Raw genomic sequence first — 22,180 nt, 5'->3', positions numbered from 1 at the left:
TCGGCTGTTCCAAGCCTTCCCCGGTGTCGGAAAGGGCCGGAGCTGGGCCGAGCACACCCCATTTCCGACCAGGGCGGTGGGACGCCACAGCCGCTCGGCGCCCCGCAGCAGCACTGTCCTGGCCGGGCCGCGCCCGCTCTCACGCGCAGGCGCGGCGGGGCAATGCGCGGGGCCGGGTTTGAACCGTGGCGGGCGCTGCGAGCTGCCGGGCTGTGCCGCCAATGGAGCCCGTCCTGAAAGGTACCGGCTCGGCCGCCCTGCAGTGGCTTCTCCCGGCGCGGCCGAGAGGAGCCGCGGGGATGGCACGGGCTCCGCGTTGCCGCTGCCCCCTGTCTCTCCTTACGGCCCTTGCCCCGGCGCTTCCCGGCAGGGCGGGTGACGGGCCGCTGTGGGGGCCCGGCCCCCGCTGGCGGTATGGTCAGGACTCGCCCGCGGGCTGCTCTGACTCGCCGCGAACCCGCCGGGTCGCAGCGGCGAGGCCTAGTCGGCCCGGGTGGAAGCGCGCTACGCCCGGGCGCGGGCCCGGCCCCGCTGCGCGGCCGCCGGGGCGGGCAGGGCCGGACGCCTCCCTCCGCTTGTGCGCTGCTTTAGGGGCCTCCCGCTGGGACACTGCCCCGCGGCCCCTCTGCTCTTCCTACCCCGGTCACTCGTGGCTTTCTTCTGCATCTCAACATTTCTGCCTCGCCAAGTTGCCCTCTTATGGCCGTTTTCCTCTGCGATCACCGCCTTCTCTGAGAACTTCTAAGGCCGTCGTTTACAAGAACCGGTCTCAGAGCGCTTCTAGTTCAAAAGTTCAAAAAAGCGTCAAGCACTTCCTTGTTTTCCTTTCCATTAACTGTACAAAAACTGCAAAAAGCCTTGCCTTTTGCTGGAATCTATTTGATTAGCTGAAATTGACTAATTTTGAAATACACCTTTGAACCTAGTGCAAGTGCATGGAGTTTTGAAGTAGTATCCTTTTAAGTTCCTAGTTAGACCTTTACTGAAATGATGTCCCGATCTTTTTCTAGGACAATTTTAGCTATGTGAGTTCTAAAATATTTGATGTAAAATACTATCTTTTCAAATTGCAAGTGCATTGTTTTTCATAATTGAACTATCAAGGAAAAAAGCAACTCTGCCAGAATCTGCCCCAGTGTAGTAGTAGAATGAACACAGTTATAAGCACACTGAAGTGGACTTGTCTTAAATTCCCATTTATATCTGAAGTCGCAGAATTGATAAGATTTTTCCCGGTGCTTTGCATGAGGAAGTGCTTTGTTTCATATTTCTTATATGTCAAAAATATTTCTAGTGATTGTAAAAATACTATAATCTTTATAAAAGTATTTCTAGTGTTATGAATAATTGGAGCATTATTCTGGTTTTCATTTAGAAGGAATACAGATGTGACTACATAATAAATAATCGCTTAAGATAATTAAGCAGTATTTGCTAAGGATGACCCTTTTAAAATGAAACTCAGTTTTATTCATGAGTTCTTAGAGTTGTCTGGCCTTTGCATGAAGTTGTTTTTGGTGAACTGCCATTTCTCCAGTGTTTGGAATTTTCCTGATTTGTCATTCAAAATGGAAAAGCGGCATGGCCAGTGGAAATGTAGGTCACTTTAGTGCCTGTCTTATATAAAATTAATGAAGAGATTGTTATGAGTTTTATTTGTTTATCCCTCCTTGTCAGTACTTCTGGCTTTGATTGGTTGTTTGAAGATATTCTCAACCAAGACTGACTTGATTCCTTGAAGAATTTATTAATCTGCTTAATGAAGCAAGCTAATTAAATCTGAATATCTGAAGTTGCATAAGGCAACTGATATGAAATTTTATTTGCTCCTGTTATATGTACTTAATTTTCAATTTCAATATAAATATTTCAATACAAATAAAGTGAAAATTGAAGTAAATTGGAAACTATTAAGTAATATTTCTGCAAAATTTTCTGTGAGTTTGGGCAAGGAAACGTTTTATTGTGGTGACGTAATTTTGTTCTGTAAGTTGTGTTATATCAATTGATTTTCAAATTTTTAATTAATCTGACGATTAAAAGTGATTAAATAATGGTAAGACTGAGCAGTCATGTAACGATAACATATTTCTTGTTAAGCTGGTAGTGTGTTTTAAATAGATGAAATGAAAAGTTAACTAGTGTCAGACTTCTGTTATTTCCATTACAATTAATTTAGGGGACATAAATATGCTAAAAAAATCTGCTGCTAAAATCTGATACTCAGTTTATTAAAAGCTGTGTTTGCAACTGAATGCTATATGTAGAAAAGAAACTTTTGTTGGAAAGGCAGGCTTACCAGTTTTATCATGGTATATACTTCATTAGTTGTTTTCTCTCTTCTGATCCAGGTATTTCTGCCTATGTAGAAGTTTGGTCGTCTAACAGAACAGAAAATTACTCAAAAACCTTTGAACGGCAGCTTCTTGATATGGGAGCAAAAGTAAGGAGACTATTTTGAAATAAATGGAATAGGAAAGATCTTTATTATAAATTAGCTTGCTTGTTCTGCTTGTCACATGTATTTCTTTTCAGTATGAGTTTTTAAAGGGCAAGAAGGGAGGAAATCAGAGACCTGAGAATAGACCAATGTGCTGTAAAATTCTTGCTACTGACAGATGGGAAAAGCATTTAAAGCCTTTCTACATCTACAGACCTCTTTGCATATTAATGCGATAGCATGCTCTTCTTGGGAGGTGTTGGGCTTTTTGACTTGTAAACCAATACAGGTTTTCAAGACTTTGCCCACAGTCTGTGGCAAGCCCAACCTGTACTGGTTTACAAGTATGTACCTTATATTTTTTTGTTTCTGTCAACTTGTAAGCAGCTGCTCTGTTGTTAATAAAATGTTTTCCAACCCAAGTACCATGTCATTTTATTCTTCCATTCACTCACCCACAAATTTGGATCAATTCCAGAAAGTGCTAGTAAAAATACATCTTAAGAGTTTCAGTATATGTCTCAATTATTTCCTTCTGTACCAGATATAGTTGACTTGTAGGTGCAAAAGATGTTTAATTGCCATCTGTACCATTTCAACCAGAGAACGAAGTCAAAGTGGCATCTTCCCTTCTTGCACGTTATTGCTAGTAAGTGGAGATATCCTTACAGTTCACATCATGCTTTAAAAAATACATGTGTGGACTCCCAGTGCACTTTAAAATGGGTATGTGTAGATATCTCTTACTGTAATTTAGGAAATCTTGCTGCTCTCTCTCCCCAAATCCTCTCTTTCTGTGTGAAGTAAGCTGACGGAGTGTGACAGAACAGTTAGGATCACTGGCTTTGTTGTTAAAGCAAACACTACTCTCAATAAATAACTCGAGTGAAAAGAACTAGAAATATTTCCATGCTGTAGTATAAGTCTTGTGTAATTCTATTCTGATGATGTAAGACTTTTTCTCACAGAAAATATGGCAGAAGCATAAGGCTTCAAAAATTTTCAAAATACTCAAAATAATCAAATATGTTGCAGGCAGATGATACAGATGAGCTAATCTAGCATATCTCTTTGACTGAATAGAGATGGTCATACCCCTTCCCTGTCTCAGAACTTCCCTTCTATTGGCTGAGCACATGGTACTGAGCTGACTTAGTTCACTGTGTCAGGAAATTAAATTCTAAATTAGTTTTTTGCTAGATTGTTGATTCAGAGATCTCAAAGTTCAGCTGAGCAGCAGAAGATGTACAGGGTAAAGAGAGGAGGTGGGAAAGGTGAAAGGGAGGTGTAAGGTGGTGCTTCTTCATAATATGGAGGCAAAGCTATATCAAGCATCCTTAGGACATGGGCTGTGAACCAAATACTGGCAAAAGTGATTAAGCAATTGCATCTGGAGTAATAACTTATTCTATAACAGACTAATGGATCATTTTATACCTAGATATTTAAATATCATGCGGTTTTGTCTTCTAAGAAGTCGTAATCAGCTTGCCACCACCAATATTTGGAAAAGCTAAATAGTTTTCTTGAAGTTAAATACAGACCCAGCATGCTGTAAGCAAAGTACAGTGATGCAACTGAGGGCACAACAGAACTATTTCCATTGGCCAGGCTATTTCCATTGCTGCAGTAAAATATTCGTTTTATTGATGTCACCACATCAACAATCACAACTGATCAAGCAGTTCTGTGTACGGTGCTTAGTCTCCGCAAAGGAAGCTTTGTGAAAAAAGGAGTATCTAGAACTGAAAACATTGCTTGCCAGTGGAGGCTAATAACTGAAAATTTGATCATCTGTGCTGGCTTTAATTTTGTAGTACCTTCAGCCTTTCCCACAAAACTAAATGTTATTTTAATTGACAAAAATTAGTTTAAAAAGTGAAGCTAGTTGTACTCTTTAAGCCTGGGTTCTTTTGCCTAAAAGATGTTTTGTTATTTCTTTGAGTAGCAGCGTCTGCTTTTTGTCCTGTCTGTTGCATAAGAAATTATGTTGCACTACATAAATAAAAATGTTGCAAAATTAGTGATACATCTAAAGTAGGGAGCTGAAAATTGTAACCTAGAGAAGATTGAAAACACCGGGCTATTCCGTCCCTTTCGCTATTGGAGTTTGCTTGAGGTTTCTTGTGAAGTTGGGAAAGATCAAAAAGGGTCCTTGACATAATTTTTAGAACAAATTTTTACGCTGATGGTTTATGCACTAAAAATGGACTACACTAGCTGGTTTCATTAGCATTTTTCCAATTATCAGACTTAAATATGAGCTTTCTGTGTATTTCTGCAGGTTTCAAAAACTTTGAACAAGCACGTGACCCATGTGGTCTTCAAAGACGGACGTTTGACTACGTGGAAGAAAGCACAGGAGATGAGTGTAAAAATAGTTTCTGTACTCTGGGTGGAAATGTGAGTACTTGTGGCTGTAATGAATGTGGCCTATTTCAGAGATAATATGTTCTAGTATTTTTTTATTGAAAAACTTAAATACAGAAACGATTTTATTAACATACTTGAAATAGGGATAAATCTGTGAGTAAATGATAACTTTTCTATGACATTATTCCTATTGTGAATCGTGACTTGCGCGAAAAGGTAAAATATTAACTCTTTACAAATTAATGTAGTGAAGTGGTTTCGTAGTATATTTGTTAACGGTGTTACACTCCTGTGCTCTCAGATGGCATGTATAGACAGTGAAGGCCATACTTACATTGAATACAGTTCTTCCATTTTCATATGTAAAAGCACAGTTCATCAAGGGCATTGCACCGTTTCTGTACTTAAATCCTGTAAACAGAATATATTTTAGCAAGAAAGAAAATGATCCATATGTATTCTGGTTTTTAAGATACTTGGCAAGTTCAGAACAAAACTGCCTGAAGATTCTCTTCTACCATATGGAAAAAGTTAAATTTATTTAAAAGAAAAAATTAAAGAAAAATTTCATCTCTGCAACCAGTCCTTTAGAATTTGCTAGTCCATTCAGCTTCTCTGAATTTACAAAGTGTTTGTAGGACCTAAGTGAGATTTCAGATGAAGGATAAAAACACAGTTTATGAATGCATGAGTTAAACACTCCAATTGATAAATCAATGTGATGATGGAAATTAGAATATAAATCAAGTGAAGAGGGCCTTACCTATACTAATTGTCATATGCATGGAGAGGTTGTGGTCTAAGTAGAAACATTTTGGGCTCTTTTTTTTTTTTAAGTGGGGCACAAGGAGGGAGGGCAAATGTGAAGCCTACAGGCACCTAAATGGCCCCCGAAAACTTGTGATGCAAGCTATAGAAGTTACAGCCACACAACCCAGCCGGCTTTGACACCAAAGAAGAAATACCTTAAGTTCTCAAAAATGAGGGCAATGCAAAATTTTATTTATATGAGTATATCTTTCAAGGACCTGGTGCTATTTGAATGTGTGATGATGATTTCAATACTGTTGTAAAATTAAATATGCTCTTCGGGTGGCTAAGTGTATAAATACAGAATTTGAAGTCTTAGTTACATGAACTATGAACTATTGAAGATTTGGATGTGCTGTATTAAAAAGGATCTCAGAAAAGTCCAAGTAAGTACCATCAGTAATGGGAAAATGAGAGTGCCTTACAGGGGAGAGCCTAGGACATGTCATACAGAAATACTCTTTCTGTGATAGCAGTTCCACCGCAAGAGTCTCCTCTGCACTGCTGGAAGGCATTGGGTGGATGAAAACTGTAGAAAGCTGAGGCATAGAAACAACTGGACAACTGTAGGGGACAGCATGGAGCTTTGAAATCCGGGTGTAAAAGCCTCAAGAAACTTGAGCTTTTGCTGGATAACAGCAACAAAGGAAAAGACAGGAGAAAAGAGTTTTCTAGAGGAAAAACTTAGGCTGTTTGGTAGGAAAGAGAAGGCTAGCATCTTCCTGGTATTTTTTAAGTTTTTCTAGTATCATTTTCTGACCAAAGCAAGGTCTTGGTACATGTCTTAGAAGATGAAGTTTGTTGGATCTGGGAGAATCATCTAAAATAGATGTATTTTATTGCAGAGGAGGACCCAAGCTGTGAATTATGATTGAGCTTCTCTGTAATCCTTTTCTTCTGCCCTTTAGTTTAAAGTAAATGCCGAAAAGTGCAGAAGAACATGCAGGTTAGATTGATGTATACTGTAAGGAGAATTAATGAGAATATCATATTCTTGGGCAAAGCTTGTATAAGAGATAGTTATGAATATTCTTACTGGTCGTGAGGTTATTCAAATAAGGCACAGGCAGAAGAAAATTAAAATGAGTCCGTGCTAGTATACATACTAATTTTTGGGGTTTGTAATGAGGGAACCAGAGTGCCTGACTATATTACATGTCTAGTAAGGCAGAAGACAGTCTATTGAGCCCTGAAACAATGTACATTGGAAGGACTGAATAATATGCACCCATATAATTGTGGTCTTGTGTGAATGGAAGCTTAGTTTGAACCCTATAACTGTGTAATCAAATCATGCAGAGTTCCTATGAGTTGAAGTTTTAGCACTGCTAAAAAAGATGACTTGATTAACCAGCTGCTTCATTCAGTAACAAGTGGAACATTCTCAAAATGATCAGAAAAGTTCTGAAATGTTATCTCAGCAAGGTAATAGTACATGTCAATTTCTGGTGTAGACTGGGGGTTGGTAACTCCTGTGGAAGTGCAGTACAAAACCAAGTATGTTAGTTATTGCTTGGTCTTAATTGGTTTGTGGATTGCTGTCCAAACTATGTCAGAGAACCTTTTTGTAAGTATGTCTTCAGTACAATTGTTCATACTGGAACACCAAGCCCAAGAAATTCTCTGACAATGCTTACATTTAAAAAGAAGTCTAATTAAAATGGAAGAAGTTCTGTTAAGAAGCTAAGACTGAAGGGAATAAAATTCTTGCTGGTGTCAAGAAGGCTGTTTGAGGCAGTCCTCTTTAGCATATCAGAAAGATGATCATTGCATTTTGGTACATGCAGTAGACATTTTCATAGCACTGTTACCTCAGCAGTAGTCAAAAATCAAATTAAATAGAACATAAAACTTCATATACTGGAATGACAGCATTTTATCATAGTTATATTTGGAATGTTGCCAGAGGATGGCAATGAGCTTGACTGAAGTTATAAAATAGTTTTCTTACAAGATGTGATTGAAGAGTCAAGAATGCTTCAGTCTGGAAAATGAGTGGAGGAGGGAGTCTACTGTGAATACAAAGGTTTATATAGAGAGGCTGAATGGGAAAGGAATGTATATTTTCCTTTCTAGTAGAAAAATTGGAAAGCATTACATCAGTTCACCTGAGCAGATTCAGAGAAAAAAGTAAATGATGGGTTTTACTAACACAGGGTTAGGCTGTAGAACTCCTTGTTGCAGAACATTGGGAGTAAAGATTTACATAGGTTTAAAAAATTGCTGAAGCAATTAAATAATTAATTTTATCAGAACCTAAATACAGTTGCATCTAACCATCTGACAACCAGAAATCTGTGGAACAGAGTAAACTGGGAATGTTTGGCTTTGATTTTATGTTCTTACATGCACTTGGGATGATATTGGAGGATGCTGCAGGATGCTGCAGTATATGGTATTTAATCTGGATGCTACTTCTTGATGTTTGAGCTCTGAAAATACCAGACAAGGAAACAAGTAATATACAATTATCCGGCATTTCCTGATTCTTCTGTTTTGTGGAAAATACTCTCACATTTAACTCCTAGTGAACCCCTACTTCCAGCCTGTTGGACATGAACCCCAGTGTTGCCTTCCCTGAGCAGTGCTTGAACCTCTCAGAGGGACATGCCCTATGAGCTGAAAAGTGCTGTAATACTTAGATTTCGCCATAAAAGCCTGAAACATTTGAAGGGTTTGTGCAGTATTTAGTGATCATTCCCTTGTTGAATTACTGGATTTCTAGTGCTTGCTCCAATAATTTGCCTCAAACTTTTATTGGAAGCTTCTGCTCTGTAGCATGGGCATCTATTTGAGCCTAAATTGTATGCACATTACAGTTTAGGAAGTAATTTGAGAAGACAACTCTTTAAGATGAAAATTGAAAATCAGAAAAATTTATAACTGCAGAGTAAAGTTGTTTTAAATTTTGAAACAATTGTTTGCTTTTAGGGTTTTTTTTGGGGGGGTGGGTTTTTGTTTGTTTGTTTGTTTGTTTGTTTGTTTGTTTGTTTGTTTTCTAAGAAGGATAGATATGTGAAACTTTAAAAATAGCAAACAAAAGTCCTGGACTTGCTGTCATGTAAAAAAATTTAAAGTGTAATGCAAAATGAGTGACAGCTTTGGGATCACTGAGAAAATGGTTTTTACTGCTTCTTCAACAAATACTTCCATGAGCAGGCTAAAAAAATCAAAACCCAGGAACAAAAGGAACCCCATATAAAATGGAATAGCCCAAATAAGGAACACTTAATATTTCCATATCAAATGTGTGATTGTGAAGCTCTACCTGTGTTTTCTTAGCAGGATAATTCATTCTACAAATAAATTGTATAAATCATTTACATTCAGTAAATGATTACTGGAAAGCAAAATATTCATAGATTTAATGCTAAAATTTTCTTCTGTTTAACTTCTCTGAATCAACGAAATCTCTAAATCAACGTAAGTTTTCATGTAGTCTACATCTATGCTGATTATTATTCAAAATCTAATAATTTTGGGGTGAATCTCTCTCTTTGATGCTCCTAAATTCAATGAGTTTGACAAATACCTGCAGTGGTTTGTTCATTCCAACCCGAGTAAGGATGAGACCATAGCTGTTCCATCGCTAGATGTCACCAGAGCCACATGAGTGGCTGCTGTGAGCACAGTCCAGCAGCTTGGAAAAGTGTGGAAAATAATGAGTGAGAATCTTGGCCTTCCAGAAGAGCAATTTGGAGGGCATCATTGGCACAAAAATTTGGATCACATATTTGGCGTGAAATAGATAAAATGGGGGGGGGGGGGGTGGTGGTGAGGGATGAGGTAACATTATTTAAAGTCACTCACTTAGGCAGGGTTGGTGTTTCATTATTGCAGGGCTCAGACAACTCTTGCAATAAAGGTTCTCATTCTTCAAGCAAAACCAAGAGAATAAAAACTCACCGAACTTTCTCTAATTTTTACTGCACAGGTGTCGAGAAACTGGAGTCCATGTTGATGAATGCCTATTTCCTGCAGTAGATACTAATGAAGGATTTCTACTGCCAATCAAAAAAGTAAGTCTGGGATTTTTTTAAATGGGCCTAGAATATAAGACTTTAAAGTTTGAACTTGACTTTTTGACCTCAAGCGTTTGAACTATTTTCAGAACATTCTGTAAACTACCTGTCCATCTGAGTAAGAGTTTAAAGATAGTCTATTGCTGTGATCACGTCTTATCTGAAGAAAGTATACTACAAATCAAGTTTTTGTATTGGTGATTAAAATAATTAAGATTTAAATTCAAATTATATAATGATGACTAATCAAAAAGCCACATAGTAGTTATGTTCTATGTTTTACAGAGTTGCAACGAATACTAGTATTTAAAAAACCTACCTTTAAATCTTTAATTTTGCTGCAAGCAAAAAAAATGTTTGTTAGGTTCTTTCTTATTTAATATTAAAGTTTACTTTGCAAAATACTAATTTCTACAATTACCTTTGACTCTTAAGGAGGTGATAAGTAGCCTAAATGCCAATAATAAATACTGTGAATAAGTGATAGGCAAAATAGGAGGTGTTATTATTTTGGCAGTTTTATACATATAATTAAGAGTTTTGTCTGTCTTGTAGCATAAATGTATGCAGCCAAAAGACTATGTTGACAAAACTCCAGAAAATAATAGAAAGCTTCAGAGAAGACTGAACCAAATCGCTAAAGAATTAGCTCTACAAAAGACAGCAGTTACTGCTGGTAAGAACTATTTTTTACTAAGATTCAAATCTCTGAAGTTTTTTTAAAGCACTTGATGGGGTTTTCGTGTTTGTTGATGGGGTTTTTTTTGAGTTTTTTGCATTATGCCATGAGAAATGAAGTTGATGTGATTTTTTTACAGAGTTCAGTTCTGTTGTGTTAAGGCTTATCTAATGATCTTAAATCTAAGAAAACTATTTCTTTTTGCAAAGTTTTTTGAAAAAAAAAATAAATTTCATCTCAAGCTGTTACAGCATTTAAGTATTAATATATAAATACAATTTATTTGTGTAGAAACAGATGTACCCGTTTTATTATTTGAAGACAATGGTTCACTTATATACAGCCCTGTTAATAAGATAAAAGATCAATGCAATACAATGGAAAGAGGAATAAAGGCTATGAAAGAAAAAAGAGAGAATCTTTCTCCTACTGGTAAGAAGTTGAATTTTACTTACTTATGAACGTGCACAAATGGCTGCTGGTTTTATTGTTATCCTTTTCATGCATTTTTCATCCTCTCACCCTTAGAACTTTTTTCATATCTTGATTTCATGTCTGGGACACAGTGGCTGCAAAATAATTTTTTGATTGCTAGACTGCTTAAGAGGACTAATGTTTAGCTAGACTTTCTAGCCATGTAAATTGATATTTTCACCTCTTGATTAAACTTTACAGTGAGACTCTAATCTTATTTCCTGTTAAATTTTAATGTGCATGCTACACATGACAAAGATTGTAATGTTATTACTCCCACATCAACAGTTTAAAAAGGAGCCCAAAACTGATGAGATATTTGCCCAGTTACTGAAGAACAAGACTTAAGAAAGAAAAAAATTTGAATAACCTAATTAAATAAATCTAGTTGATTTTAAAATGCATATTCTAATGAATTAAATCTAGATTGTAGTTTTCAGATTTTTTTTAGTGCTTGCATTACCTTACTGAGAAAATATTAATGTCTAAGTCATTAGGTTTTGCCAGTTACTACAGAAAATGTTGAATGTGGAACATCTTTTGGTGGGGCAGAATCTGTAATATTTGAAGTTTTAAGGCATGCATGTCAGCTAGACTGTCAATTTCAAATTTCAAGAATAGTTGTGAAAGTAAAGAAACAGTAATACATGGATGAAAAATTAAATTTCAGTTTATTTTAATGAGGCTTGTATTTATTTTCTCTCCAAATTTTAAGGTAAACCTACAAACTTTAAAAGCATTTCTGCTATATCAAGACATGACTGCCAATTGCAAGATTTCACAGATTCTTCAGTGAAATGTCTCAACAGGTCTTAGAAATATCAGTAATAATTTCTAAATAGTTTGACATTATTCTTTAGTTTCAGAAAAATGTGCTGCTGAGTTTCCTAGAAAAAAATGCTTGCAATATCTGATAGCTTTTTTGTATTCCTAGGTTCACAAGTGACTCAAACACTTCCAAGTAGGTCAGCAGGAGACTGCTCATTTTCTACTGGTATCTTAACTCATTCAGAAGATGTGCTGCTACCCGGTAACGAACGCAACTTAATGTATTACAGAAATTAAAAATAGTACATGGCCTTTTTATCTTATTTTGGAAAGTACAGTATACAGAAATGAGAACTGTATATTTTCTCTATCTTTTATATTTAAAGCTGAATTATCTTAGCTTTTCCTTACTAAAGAAAGTATGTTGTACTAAGAAGTCAAGCAAAATGGAGCATGAGGAATACCACTGGGTAAATGCTCTGCTTTACTGCAATATTGCTTGCCCTACTTCCTCACTACTCATACCGTTCTCTATTAACAACATTTTGTCCTACATGGTATCAATCTTCCCTGTTCTTAACAGTGATTATATATAGAACACAGAGTGCACACCAAAGGGTGTGATGTGTGAAACTTAAAAGAGATCTGAAAGAGGGTAATGTCTCAAAGAACTGAAATATCTTCCAAATTTACAGTTCGAAAACTTGAATTTGAAAGTTAGCCTAATGTGTTTTTCAGCTTAAGTAGTCAAGTTTGAAGAAATAACAAGTAAAAATCAATTTGCTTTTTAAATATTTTATGGCTTGAGATGTATTAAAATAATTTGTTACCAAGGTAAGAACTTCATAAAATTATTCTTGTAAAATTAGGGGTTTGTTTCTGTGTTTTGGTGTATTAACAGGGCATAAGAGAGAAGATTGTGAAGTCTATTAAGCTACATCAGGGAACATCTTAATAGTACTGATTATGTGTGCAATAGTTTTGTGCTTCAGACCTCGTTCTCTGTCAGTCACAGAGGCAAAAAGCTCAAGTCAGATGCTGGCCTTGATCTCAGTAGAAAATTGAGGAGAAGGGAGTCTTTAGAATTTGTAATGAGGGCCACTAGAGCAGTTCACCTGCTCTCCGTTCTCCCTCAACAGTAAGCTATACCACATCCTATTTTGAGGTGTTGTATTTTATTGACATCATACAGGAGTCATGCTGGCTTACCTAAGAGCACAGTGGGTGTCTTGCAGCCTGTGACAGCTTGTTATGTCTTTGTGCAATATTAGTGAGAAGTGATAGTTGGATACTGGAAGTACATAGCTGTGCCAGCAAACTGTTTTACTTTAGTAGACTGGTTATGTGCTGATGAGGTAGAACATTCTGATTTGAGAGCTTTGCCTTGCGTATGTCCCTTCAGCTTTGCAACTGCACCATGTAATTTTACATTAAGAGCAGACCACGAATTCCCATGACAGCATTCATCTCCAGCTCTGTGACATAGGCCCCTGTGTTTGTGCCTAAGAGATATATGAGATTGGTTAATAACAGTTTAGAAAGATCAAGAAGCCAGATTAATTTGAGGATTGAAGTTGATTTTGTCAGTTGTCAGTATGAGAGACTGGTCATATAATGTGAAATTTCTCTCTGTTTGTTTTATTTTTCTTAATATAGTTATCTACACCATATGTTTAAAAATATTATCTATATTTGGTTAGCAAATAACATCAAGGCTTCCCCTAAAACCTACAGGAGAACTTACAGGAGTATTGCTGTGATGTTGCATTCGTAATCTACTTAAACAAAAGCATCTGTTGCAATCATGTTACTGTAGAACAATAAGATTTTAAAAAATGTATGTTGATTAATCAAAAATACTAGCTAATTTCAGAGGAATTTATTGTGAAGAGTTATGTATAGATTCTGTGTAACACTTTACACAAATTGATTTCATAAGAATAGCTACAAGAAATAATTCTTTAGCCACGTTCTAATTTATTTTTAATACATTTTATTAATGTATGTGATATAATAGTATGGTGTTGTATTTAATTCCATCTTAACTGCAGAATCTTCAAGGTAGTGCTAATGCTGTGGTAGCAAAAATTACTGAGTTTCCACTGTTACCTAAGCTAACTTTATCAGCATATAATCTTGCTTTCTCTAAAAATGCAAGAGGAATAACGAGTTCCTCTGCTGCTTTATTTCAAGAAAGCAGAATGGAACTTCTGGGTGCTTATGACCAGGTAAAGGATTGCAATAGCTAAAACTGTTGTAGGTTCTTGTCAGCATAGAATGTGCTTTGTTTCTAATCCATTTTCTGTTTAGGTTTTATTGACTTGCCATATAATATCCAGAAAACTAGCTAAATCTTTGGTTTTTTTCCATTCAGGAATTCCATATATGTTTCACTAAGAAATTGATCCTCTTTCTGTTTTGTTCAATACATTTATATTACCACTTTTTTTTTTGTTTTGCAGAAGAACAAATGGAAAACTGCTTGAACTCAAGTTGTGATTCTCTTCGGAGAGCTGCAATGTTAAAGACACAGAGAAACGAGGTAGCAGAACATGCCTGTGATACTTGGACTGATATTCATGTATCCATGAGTGCATCAGTGAATTCTCCATCACGTGGCAATGAGCAGACGAGCTTAACACCAAAACGACATCCCAGAAGTTTAACAAAGAAACAGATTTTACAGCGCACTTTGGATGACAGATTGTCTTTTGGAAAGAAACATTTAAAGTTTCCAAAGAAAAATCAGAAAAACGAGAAGAGAAAGACTACTTCAATTGCAAATGAAAGTTCTCTTCTCAAGGGCTTTGGTGATTGTACTCTTTCCAAAAAAATAGTCCAGTTAAATACTGTTCCTGCTTTGATTGATAGTCTGTCTAATTCACCTATGAATAGTGAGGACTTAAATGCTTGTTCATTGGATAAAAGCTTCTCTGTTGGCAGAAATGACTGTGTTCTTGAAGACAAGAAGAAGAAGAAAGTAAGAACATTAAGAAATTTGAAGCTGGCTATCTCAGAACTGGGTGCATCAGGTTCTAAGGGGTTCTTGCAAACAGTTACTGCACGTAACAAGTCTTACTGCACTGAAGAGGCTTCTTATGAAGACTTCTTTTCATCATCTAATTCAAATGAAAATGAAGTACAGATACAAGTACCAAAGGAATCACAGAATCCTCTTGAAGTTTGTTGCAAAGACTCTTCTAGAAGCACTGACCTACATGATGTGAGTTTTTGTGAGCCACATAACACTACTAAGAAAAGTAGAAAGATATCTATTTCAGTGAATAATTTTCCAGTAAAGAAAAAAACCAAACCAGCTAAACATCCAGGATGCATACCATTAAATATATCAGGTGGTGAAAAAGGTGGCATTGGAGAAGCTCTAGATGCTGATGATGTGAACAGGCTGCCACAGCATGCTCATGAAAAATCCTACAGCAGTGTAAATGACTGTGCTCATACTACTGGTAAGTGACTACATAGAGCTGGAAAATCAAAAGATATCATACTGCATTAGATACACTAATGCAACTAAATTGCAAAATGAACTGCCATTCCACAAGAAAAATACTTCAGAAATACACCAAAAGAAGAAAATACTGTGGTGCTGGCTTTTTTACTGAGTAAAATAAATGAATGCATAGAATCCAAAAGAACGCCTATTTGTTTTCCCATACCTTACAAACACAAAGTCATAGGAGATAAGGAAACTGCTCATTATTCACAACAAAAGTAATGTTGAGCCTTCTTTTCTCCTAATCTCCTAACTTTCTGTTGCTATTCAAAATCTGTTTACGAAACCGAAGTCTCATCATAGGTTCCCTTGTTCAAACTATTTTTATTTCACAAGTAAAAATTATTACTAAAATTGCAGTTAAGATCATAAAAATCTCTGGTGAAAAAAATATTGGAATTAGTAATTTCTAACTTGTTCAGTGATGAAGATGAAATAAGACCTGCAAGAGTTGCAATCTTTTTCAACTATGACTTCTTTATATGGAACTGATATTAATTTTAAATTATTTTTTACTTTTTTATATTTAAGCATTTCTAAGGTTGTTTAGCATAAAGTATTTTAATGTAAATGTATACTAAAATATGGAATCTCAGGAGCTTCCCTGGAAGATGCTCCTGACTTGCATTGGAATCATTGTCAGATTTTCATATTTTGAGCTTTGTCAAGCATTACATGGGGTTGAATATTTGTAACTGTAATTGTGTATTTTAGGAATTTATCTTCCCTAGAAAATTCTGCAATAGTGCATCAATTAGTTATATAAAAATAATTATTAACTTAAAGGGCTCAACAAACTTGCTGTCAGACTTACAGAAGTGGAAATGTTGAACCATGACTGTGCATATACATGTGGGTAATAAGCTGCTGAACTGTGAGCTGCCATTTTGAGTTCATTATACCTGTATTTTACTATCTGGAGTGCATAATTTCTTACACAGTTTTTAAAACAGTGGATGCAGGTGTATGTTATGCAGGTATAAATGTACACCCATAAATGAGCTTTCTGCTTCAAGTGATAGATGAGCCATAAAGTAAGGTGCTATGTTGGATCTTGTTCTCTGCAAGAAGGAGGTGCTGGCAAGGAATGTGAAACTCAAGAACAGCCTTGGCTGCAGTGACCATGAAATGTTGGAGTTCAAGATCCTGGGGCAGCGAGGAGGGCATACAACAAGCTTACTACCCTGGACTTCAGGAGAACAGACTGGCTTCACCAGGGATTTGCTTGGTAGAGTACCATGAGAAGAGGTACCCAAGGGTTGATATTCAAGGATTGTCTCCTTCAGACTGAACAACAACGCACCTCTACAAAGAGGAAATCATGGAAGAATGCCAGGAGGCCTGCATGGATGAACATGGAGCTCCTGGACAATCTTAAACAAGTAGTTTTCAAAGAGCAGAAGCAGGGGAAGGTATCCTGGGAGGAACACAGAGAAATTGAACAACCACGGATCTGATTAGGAAGGCTAAAGCACTGTCAGAAGTAAATCTAGCCAAAGATATGAAGGGTAAACAAAAAAAAAAACTATTTTAGATGCATCAGCAATAGAAGACAGACTAGGGAAAATATGGGTCCAACTAGAACTAGTCACCCAGGATGTGGAGAAGGCTGACATACTTACCATGTTTCTTTGCCCCAGGCTTAACCAGCAAGTGCTTCAGCCCCACCAGCCATGTTGCAGCAGGTGAAAGCAAGGGTCAGGGGCATAAAAAACTGCCTGCTGTAGGAGAAATCCAGGTTTGAGACCTCTAGCTCTGGAGCCCTAAGCACAAGGAGAAGATTGACTTGTTGGAGCAAGCCCAGAGCAGGCCACAAAGATAATGAAAAGACCTGGAGCACCTCTCCTATGAAGATAGGCTGAGAAAGTTGGGGATGTTCAGCCTGGAGAAGAGAAGGCTCTGAAAAGACCTAAGAGCAGCCTTCCAGTACCTAAAGGAGGCTTACAAGAAAGCTGGAGAGAGACTTTTTATGGAGGTATATAGTGATGGGACAACAGAGAATGGTCTTAAAATGAAAATGAGTAGGTTTAGGTTAGATATTGGGAAAAAATTATTTACTCTGAATGTGCTGAGGCACTTGAACAGGTTGCCCAGAGAAGTTGTGGACCCCTCATCCCTGGAAATGTTCAAGGTGAGGTTGGATGGAGCTCTGAGTAACCTGGTCTAGTGAATGGTATCCTGTCTATTGCAATGCAGTTTGAACTAGATGATCTTTAAGGTCCCTTCCAACCCAAACCATTCAATGATTGTATGTAGTATATGAACACACTGTGTAAGGTTTTTTGCCATGTGACCATGTACTAGAAGATTATCCTTAAATGGTAAAGTTCCTAATGTCATGGAATCTGGTTTTCATTATACAGTCATGGAAACAAATAGGGAAGGAGAAAAAAATCGAAGAGTATTCTGAGCTGGAAGGAAGGAACCCACAGATCACCAAGGTCCAGCTCCTGGTCCTGCCCAGGAAAGCCCCAAGAATCACACCATGTGCCTGAGAGCATTGTCCCAATGCTTTTTGAACTCTATCAGGCTTATTTACTATATTTAAACTTAGTTATTACTGCTATTTTTAGATTTAATTATGTAATTTAAATTCTAGCAACTAAATTAGGATCACTGTTCTAGTATGTCACACTTCATGCTGGACAATATGTTTAAAATAATAGATTTTAGAGGAAAAAAAAGGAATAGGATTCAGCAAATGTAAGTTATCCAATGTTCATACTTTTTATCCTTTTTGTTAGGAGTGTCTGTAAATCTCAATTTGTGTTTGTACTGATTTTAATAGTATTTATGTTATATCAGTGATGGCCATTTTCCCAAGTATGGTATATTCAGCTTCATGCATCTTTTGTGCAGCCAAGTAGGGCCCCAAGTTTGACAGCTTGAATGAGCTCACTGAAAAATGGAAGGAATCAATAATGTAACAGAAGTTGTGTTTTCCCTAATAATGCAAGTTTTGTGCAAGAAAACGAAAATCCTGTATTACACTTACTCCTATGATGGAATAATTAATTTCTCTTAATTATGGATAAAGTGTTTCCTTTTTTTAATTAAATGTAAGTTGTTTCTTGACCCTATTAGTAAATAAATAGTAAATTGGGGGATTTTTCTGTATATTGTATATTATTTGAAAGCTCGTAAATCCAGTATATTTTTAAAAACTAATGAATTCTCTTCATTCATCTTATATATATGGTTAGGAGTAATCAAATAGCCATATAAAATGTTATATCTGGAAATGTTTTAAATATTAAACATTTTTCTTGCCCTTTTTTTTGTGATTTTATGTCAGTGGCACTTTTACGCAGTATCTTTAATGACAAGAAGATTCATTAAGCTTTCTTCCCATAGACTACTTGGAACATTTCATTTTAAAGTAGAAGTGTAATATGCAGACTAATCTGAAACCAAATTTTCGGGGCTTAATGCTTATGTGGTAGCAAGCTTCAGGTTCCTTTGTAGGGTGCATTCAAGGCTGCCCAGTTGTTCTGCTGAAATAAATACTGCTTGCTACTTATTTTCTTCTTACTCCAGGTCATGTGACTCTTCATCTGGAAGCTACAACAATAAATAATAACGGACAAGGAATGCAAGAGTATACTCTCTTAAGCTTTTATCATGCTAAAATCATTTAGAAATTTGAACTTGGACTTAGCATTACTTCTGTTCTTAAAAATAAACTTTAGGCTTATCTGAGTGAATTTTATATATTTATGGTAATGTGGAAGGCAAATACTGTCTTAACTGGCAAAAAGACTTAACTTAAAAAGACCCATTGTACTGTCCTCAATGTAGTTCAGTGTTAAGCTGGAAAATCTGGAATATCATTCTGTTATTTGGGCAAGTACTCATTGTGTTTAATTTAGATTAATGAGTTTTACCTGAGGTTCTAGGTCCTATGGGGCTTAATGCTGCTAAAATACTGCTTATGTCTTTAAAAGCACACATGTGAAAACTTCCTTATATTTGTTGTGCCTTTTGGTATTTTTCAGCTTTGGAAGAAGATAGGCTCACTAAAAATATTTTATAGTGTCCCCTATTGGCATTTTATTATGTCCTTTTAAAAAAACAAATGAGGCATGAAGAAGAAAACTGTTTGTTCCTTGAGTCTTTGTTTTATTTATCTTCACAAAAAGTTGAATTGTCACCAGTTATTAAAACAAAAGAGGACAAGTATTTCTGAGTTGAGGATTTATTTGATGTAGTCAGATTTGCCAAAGCCTGATGGCATTTGTCATAGAGCACATAACAAACTACATAAATTTTTTATAAACCATTAGGAGGCTCTCTCTGAGTATCTGGGGGGGAGGCACACACGTTTTCAGAAGACTTGAAGAAATTATGTTCTGTATAATAAAAACTTGGTGTTTGCCCATGCTTCAGTAATATCTACAATAATAATAACAACACAAGGTATTAAATATTCTCTGCATGTGTACCTTAAGGATTACTAATGATGACAAATTCAGACTTAATTCCTTCATAGCTGGGGTAAATACCTCTATGGATAAGTGCAAAATAGTAGATACAACATAGCTTAATTTAAGTGACTCTTCATAACAATATTTTTAAAATAGAGAACTATACTACAGAAAAAAAGATTTATTAGATAGACATGGTTTATTTGATCAAGCAGAACTAGCTCATTTTGCTTAATCATTGCTTTTCAATTCAATGGAAATATCAAAGGAAATTTTGAAGATAATATTCTGATTCAAAACTTCTCATTGGTGCTAAAATTATCCTGAAGGAGTAGAAGCTTAAAATGCAAAGTAAAATCACTCTAATTTGTGACAATGTTTCAGAGGGCTCCGTTGTTGATTTTGGTGCCAATCACTGAGCAGTGTTTTGGAAGAGCATTTAGGGGATATAATGGACCACAGTGGCAGGAATTACCTGCATGTTTGAACTTGGTTTAGTGAGAACTAACACTGGATGCAATTGCTTCAAAAAGTCCTGTCAACTTTAAAGTCCTCTAGGAAAAGCTACTAAAGATGAAAACTCATTATTTGTGCCTGAGTGACTGCTTTAAAAAGAAGTAATCAGGAAAAAACAGAAAATAGTGAAGCTTGAGACCTATCGGATGGAAAAGTGATTGCGAAGTGCTGATAGACAGGAACAAAATAGCAAGGAATAGCTGTTATTAATGTAGTGCCTCAGATCTGTGAGTTGATAATCAGAGATAAGGGACATTATCCTCTCTTCCTGCTTTCCTGTAAATAGGAAAAACCCACAGGAGTGAACCCTAACTGGAAAGAAGTCCAAGAATACAGGTTTTAAGATTTTAAGCCCAAGTGGGACAAGTGCTGTGGAGCATGAGCATTCAGGCCAAGAATAGTAAAAAAGAATATTACACCACTTTTCACTGTTAATCCCCAACCCAAGCTACCCCTCAAAAAAAAAAAAACCAAAAGCTGAAATAACCTAATGGAAATTAACATTTCATTAACATTAAATAACTTGGGTAAAGCAGTGGAGTACACAATCACCTTACATCCTATGCTGTCACATAATTAGGATTTTTTAGGATTTGAAATACATCTTTAAAAATTTTCTTTATTGTGTGGCAAGATAAATCTACTTGCCATCAGTCTTCCTCAATGATTGAAAATTATGAACCTCAGTGCAATACACAATAAAATTAACATAGCTATTAGTTATCTCTTTATTACATGACATTGTATACCTAAATATTGAATTTAAATCAACAATTGTACCTGAAAACTAGGTTTACAATTATTTACAAAAGTTACTGCAATAAATTTTGACTAGTTTAAATATTATAATTTTAACATGAGTAATCATAATGGATGGTAATTTGATGTTCTGTCACCTCAAGGATTAAGAGTTTAAGTAGCTGACAGAAGAAAAACAAATTTTTCTTAGTGATATATGCATACTAAATAGGGATAGTATCCTTCAGTACTTTCTGAAACTAATCAAAGAAACTTCGTTATCAGGAGCTAAATTTAGGCCTCTTTAATCACTAATAAACTTTCTTTAACTGATCTCATCCATTTCTTTGAAATAAAAAATGAATAAATACTCTAAAATAGACTTTATTGAATGACATTTGGGAAAAATTCTCTCCCTAAATTTAGAGTAATTAAAGCTTAATTGTTTAAAAGATCGAAATTTTTCATCTTAGGCAGGCAAGCTCATTTCTCAAATGATTCAGAAGTTTATTATTTAGTTCTTAGGAAAGTCATCCTGACAGACTTGAAGAATTAAATATGTATTAATTCATAAAATACATAATGAAAAATACTGCTTTTTGACAGAGTGCATTCTTATGGGTTGTGTCTTTTCATATATAATAGATCTGATATACCTTTATATGCACAGAATCCTTGCCTGCTCACAGTTTGCTATGCAAAGTGTTTGAAAACAAGTTGCAGACCTTTATGTCATTTTAGATAAACAAAGTGTGTACCAAAAGTGTTGATGTGTCAATAAGAAAAAGAAAATCTAGCCTGAAACTTCATACCCAAATATCTCTATGTTGAGAAATCGCACATTTTATAATAAATAGAAAGCAATTTAGTAGATTCTCTACTTGCAGTTAATTTATGATTTTCAAAATATAGGAAATTGGGAGTTTTACAACTGATTTATTTATAAGAACAGATACTCAAAGATGAAGTTAGATGCTTGAGTGTCATTCCTTTTCCCTAATTGAAATACAGTGGAAAAATAACTTGTACAAATTATTGAGAAGTATCTTAAGGGTGCATAGTGCTGTGCTATGATAAAATAATAGGTTGCAGTTTCATTTCATAAGATTGCATTTTTCATTTTAAGTTTCTAAATTTGGTTTCTAGATGGTGAAAATGAAGTTTCAGAGTGTCATGTTACTGATGGCTCTTGCAAAATTTTTAACTAACAAAAGAACAAGCCCACTGGGGGCTTAAGAAAATCCAGAAGACTCCAAAAGGTCAGTTTAACTGGACATTTGCTTTGTTAAGGTCTTTCATAGAGGATCATTGAGTGCCTTTGTATGTACAAAAGTTAAAATAAATTCTTTTTGCTGTATCAGTTTTAAAACTTTCCTGAATCTCACTTTTCTTGAAATATTATGCTAATTGTCTTGGTGTATA

The 22,180-nt window shown here is 35.9% G+C and overlaps 1 protein-coding gene and 1 long non-coding RNA gene across 2 annotated transcripts in view; one reads left to right on the top strand and one right to left on the bottom strand.

The window, feature by feature from the left end:
- The window catches only part of LOC148224484 (uncharacterized), a 6,605-nt gene extending 5,860 nt beyond the window's left edge, over window positions 1-745 (bottom strand). The window contains exon 1 of the long non-coding RNA XR_015802686.1: window positions 639-745. This is a non-coding gene — a long non-coding RNA (uncharacterized LOC148224484). The remainder of the gene's footprint in view (window positions 1-638) is intronic.
- On the top strand, window positions 597-22,180 carry MCPH1 (microcephalin 1). The gene is made up of 8 exons (XM_014869521.2): window positions 597-2,443; window positions 4,725-4,843; window positions 9,558-9,642; window positions 10,201-10,321; window positions 10,616-10,756; window positions 11,733-11,828; window positions 14,029-15,033; window positions 21,905-22,180. Exons 1-8 carry the CDS (start codon window positions 2,255-2,257, stop codon window positions 21,964-21,966), a joined length of 1,818 nt encoding a protein of 605 aa, XP_014725007.2. The 5' UTR covers window positions 597-2,254; the 3' UTR covers window positions 21,967-22,180.

The sequence above is a fragment of the Sturnus vulgaris genome, chromosome 3, assembly GCF_052056855.1.
Source record: "Sturnus vulgaris isolate bStuVul1 chromosome 3, bStuVul1.hap1, whole genome shotgun sequence".
Taxonomy (NCBI): Eukaryota; Metazoa; Chordata; class Aves; order Passeriformes; family Sturnidae; genus Sturnus; species Sturnus vulgaris.
Note: the sequence above shows the minus strand (reverse complement) of the source record. Positions and strands in the feature narration are given on the sequence as shown.

Bases quoted from the DNA above. Each gene is read 5' to 3' on its own strand.
- MCPH1 (XM_014869521.2), top strand. From the start codon at position 2,255: ATGCTATATGTAGAAAAGAAACTTTTGTTGGAAAGGCAGGCTTACCAG. The intron at 10,322-10,615 runs GTAAGAACTATT...TTATTTGTGTAG, and splicing joins AAAGACAGCAGTTACTGCTG to AAACAGATGTACCCGTTTTA. The intron at 10,757-11,732 runs GTAAGAAGTTGA...TTGTATTCCTAG, and splicing joins AGAGAATCTTTCTCCTACTG to GTTCACAAGTGACTCAAACA.